Here is a 785-nt window from a genome sequence, read left to right as displayed (position 1 = left end):
CAGCAGCTGGGGCGGCAGCAAGGCTGGCAGCAGCTAGAAATACAGCAGGTGGGGCGGCAGCAGGGCTGGCAGCAGCTAGAAATACAGCAGGTGGGGCGGCAGCAGGGCTGGCAGCAGCTGGGGCGGCAGCAGCTGGGGCGGCAGCAGGGCTGGCAGCAGCTAGTTATGCAGCAGCTGGGCCTGCAGCAGCTGGACCCACAGCAGCCAGAGCCACAGCTTGGACCACAACAAGTGGAGCCACAACAGGAACTGACCATGGTGTTGGTAGGTTGAGCTTCTGGGTTGGTTTCCAGGTGAGTGAGTTACTTGAGTATGAAAGTCTCCTGGCCCGGTGAGCCTTTTTTATACCCCAGGGCTAAGTAGTTGCAATTACTAGGTCTTATTTATTTCCTTATTGTTTTTCCTCATTAAAAGATGATAATAACATTAGTCAGTGGCATTTTTTTTAGTTTAAATGTTTTAATTCAGACAGAAAAAAATAATGACCTTTCCATTGAAGACTGCCCAATATTTTCTTTATTTCTGAATCACCCTTTGTCTTTTACCCCTTGTTTTTATATCCCTGAAAGCACTCCATCATTGTTTGGACACCAGTACTTAGGTAGTTATTCCTTTTCTCAAGTCTAAAAATGCCTCACTTTCACATCTTCCCAGTGTTCCTAATTCTAGACCACGTAGAACAAAACTACTTCCTACCTTCAACATGAGAATCATTCGCAGACTGGAAGAAGGTATTCCTCTGGACTCCAGTGTTCTTTTTTTGTTAAAGAAAATTATGTATACAG

The 785-nt window shown here is 46.0% G+C and overlaps 1 protein-coding gene across 1 annotated transcript in view; it reads right to left on the bottom strand.

The window, feature by feature from the left end:
• LOC123244176 (keratin-associated protein 9-1-like) overlaps positions 1–257 on the bottom strand; it is a 27,138-nt gene extending 26,881 nt beyond the window's left edge. The window contains exon 1 of the mRNA XM_044672498.1: positions 22–257. Within this exon, the coding sequence (XP_044528433.1) occupies positions 22–257 (236 nt within the window). The remainder of the gene's footprint in view (positions 1–21) is intronic.
• Positions 258–785: the final 528 nt, after the last annotated feature.

Source organism: Gracilinanus agilis, chromosome 4 (assembly GCF_016433145.1).
Source record: "Gracilinanus agilis isolate LMUSP501 chromosome 4, AgileGrace, whole genome shotgun sequence".
In the NCBI taxonomy this organism is placed as follows: domain Eukaryota; kingdom Metazoa; phylum Chordata; class Mammalia; order Didelphimorphia; family Didelphidae; genus Gracilinanus; species Gracilinanus agilis.
The sequence above is the reverse complement of the archived record's forward strand: the minus strand, read 5'-3'. Positions and strand labels throughout refer to the sequence as shown.